Source organism: Arachis ipaensis, chromosome B05 (genome assembly GCF_000816755.2).
Source record: "Arachis ipaensis cultivar K30076 chromosome B05, Araip1.1, whole genome shotgun sequence".
In the NCBI taxonomy this organism is placed as follows: domain Eukaryota; kingdom Viridiplantae; phylum Streptophyta; class Magnoliopsida; order Fabales; family Fabaceae; genus Arachis; species Arachis ipaensis.
The window spans coordinates 1,189,511-1,190,528 of NC_029789.2; the positions used below are offsets into that span (position 1 = coordinate 1,189,511).

The following is a 1,018-nucleotide window of genomic DNA, read 5'->3' on the forward strand; positions in this document are numbered from 1 at the left end:
GCTTAAAGTGGTTATAATTTATTGAGATTAAGTATAACTCTTTTATTTTCTAATTTTTAGATTTAGTTAAAAACTATAAATAGTTTCTTCTTTTTTTATAAAATAAAATTGGGCCTGTGAATTGGTAAAAGCTAAAGATCATAAAAAGATTTGTGACATGAAGAAAGTAACTGCTAAGATGCATGAACCAATGGAGTTATAGTTAGGCACATGGATCTCTGGTCAAAACGTAAAAACCTTAAAAACAAGGCAACTCTCTATCTATCCCCCGCTATCTTTCCCCAATCCCCACCCGACCCTATTAATGCCACCAAATAACCATTCAATGCCCCATTAAATCCACAGCTGTTCTACTCACTCACTAGATTTAAAGATGGTGTCAGACACAGACCACTTTCGCTTCAACTCTCTTAACAAACAACAACACAACCTTCATTTGTCAACTATACCTACTACTGTAGACTAGTAATTATTAGTAATAATCTTTCTAACCGCTTCAATTTTTATTGTTTTCTGCCTTTGGAATTCAATTAATGAAAACCATTCATAATTAAAACAATAATTGTTACTAGCTACTAAAATTGTACAAGATTTGGAATTGAAGAGGGTGAAGGTGAAACCGACTTAGAGAGTTAGAGTGAAGATTATTACTTATTAGTGAGTTAAAGGCTTAAAAGGACTAATTTGTCTTTTCCATATTATATAGTGAATTTCATTTTCACCTCCCCCAAAAAATTAAAAAAAATAAATAAATTGCATAAAAGTAGTACTAGTAGTAGGAATAATTTCGGAGCAAAAAGACCATTTATTAATCTTGCAATTGCTTGAAATGGAGCATGCATACCTTTTCAGATAGTGCATCTTGAACTATGATAATGTCACTTGTAATGGCAGAAATAACCTCGCCTGTGGAAGACTCAGTATCAAAGAGACTTATGTCTTGATTCAACATTGATTTTAAATATGCCAATCTCATCTTTGCTGCTTGCCGTTCTCCGGTATGCATCCAACAAGCCAC

The 1,018-nt window shown here is 32.9% G+C and overlaps 1 protein-coding gene across 1 annotated transcript in view; it reads right to left on the reverse strand.

Moving 5' to 3' along the window:
* Positions 1-1,018, reverse strand: part of LOC107642336 (ABC transporter B family member 2) — a 7,537-nt gene that overhangs the window by 5,049 nt on the left and 1,470 nt on the right. The window contains exon 3 of the mRNA XM_016345649.2: positions 845-1,018. This exon is cut by the window's right edge and continues 2 nt beyond it. Within this exon, the coding sequence (XP_016201135.1) occupies positions 845-1,018 (174 nt within the window). The remainder of the gene's footprint in view (positions 1-844) is intronic.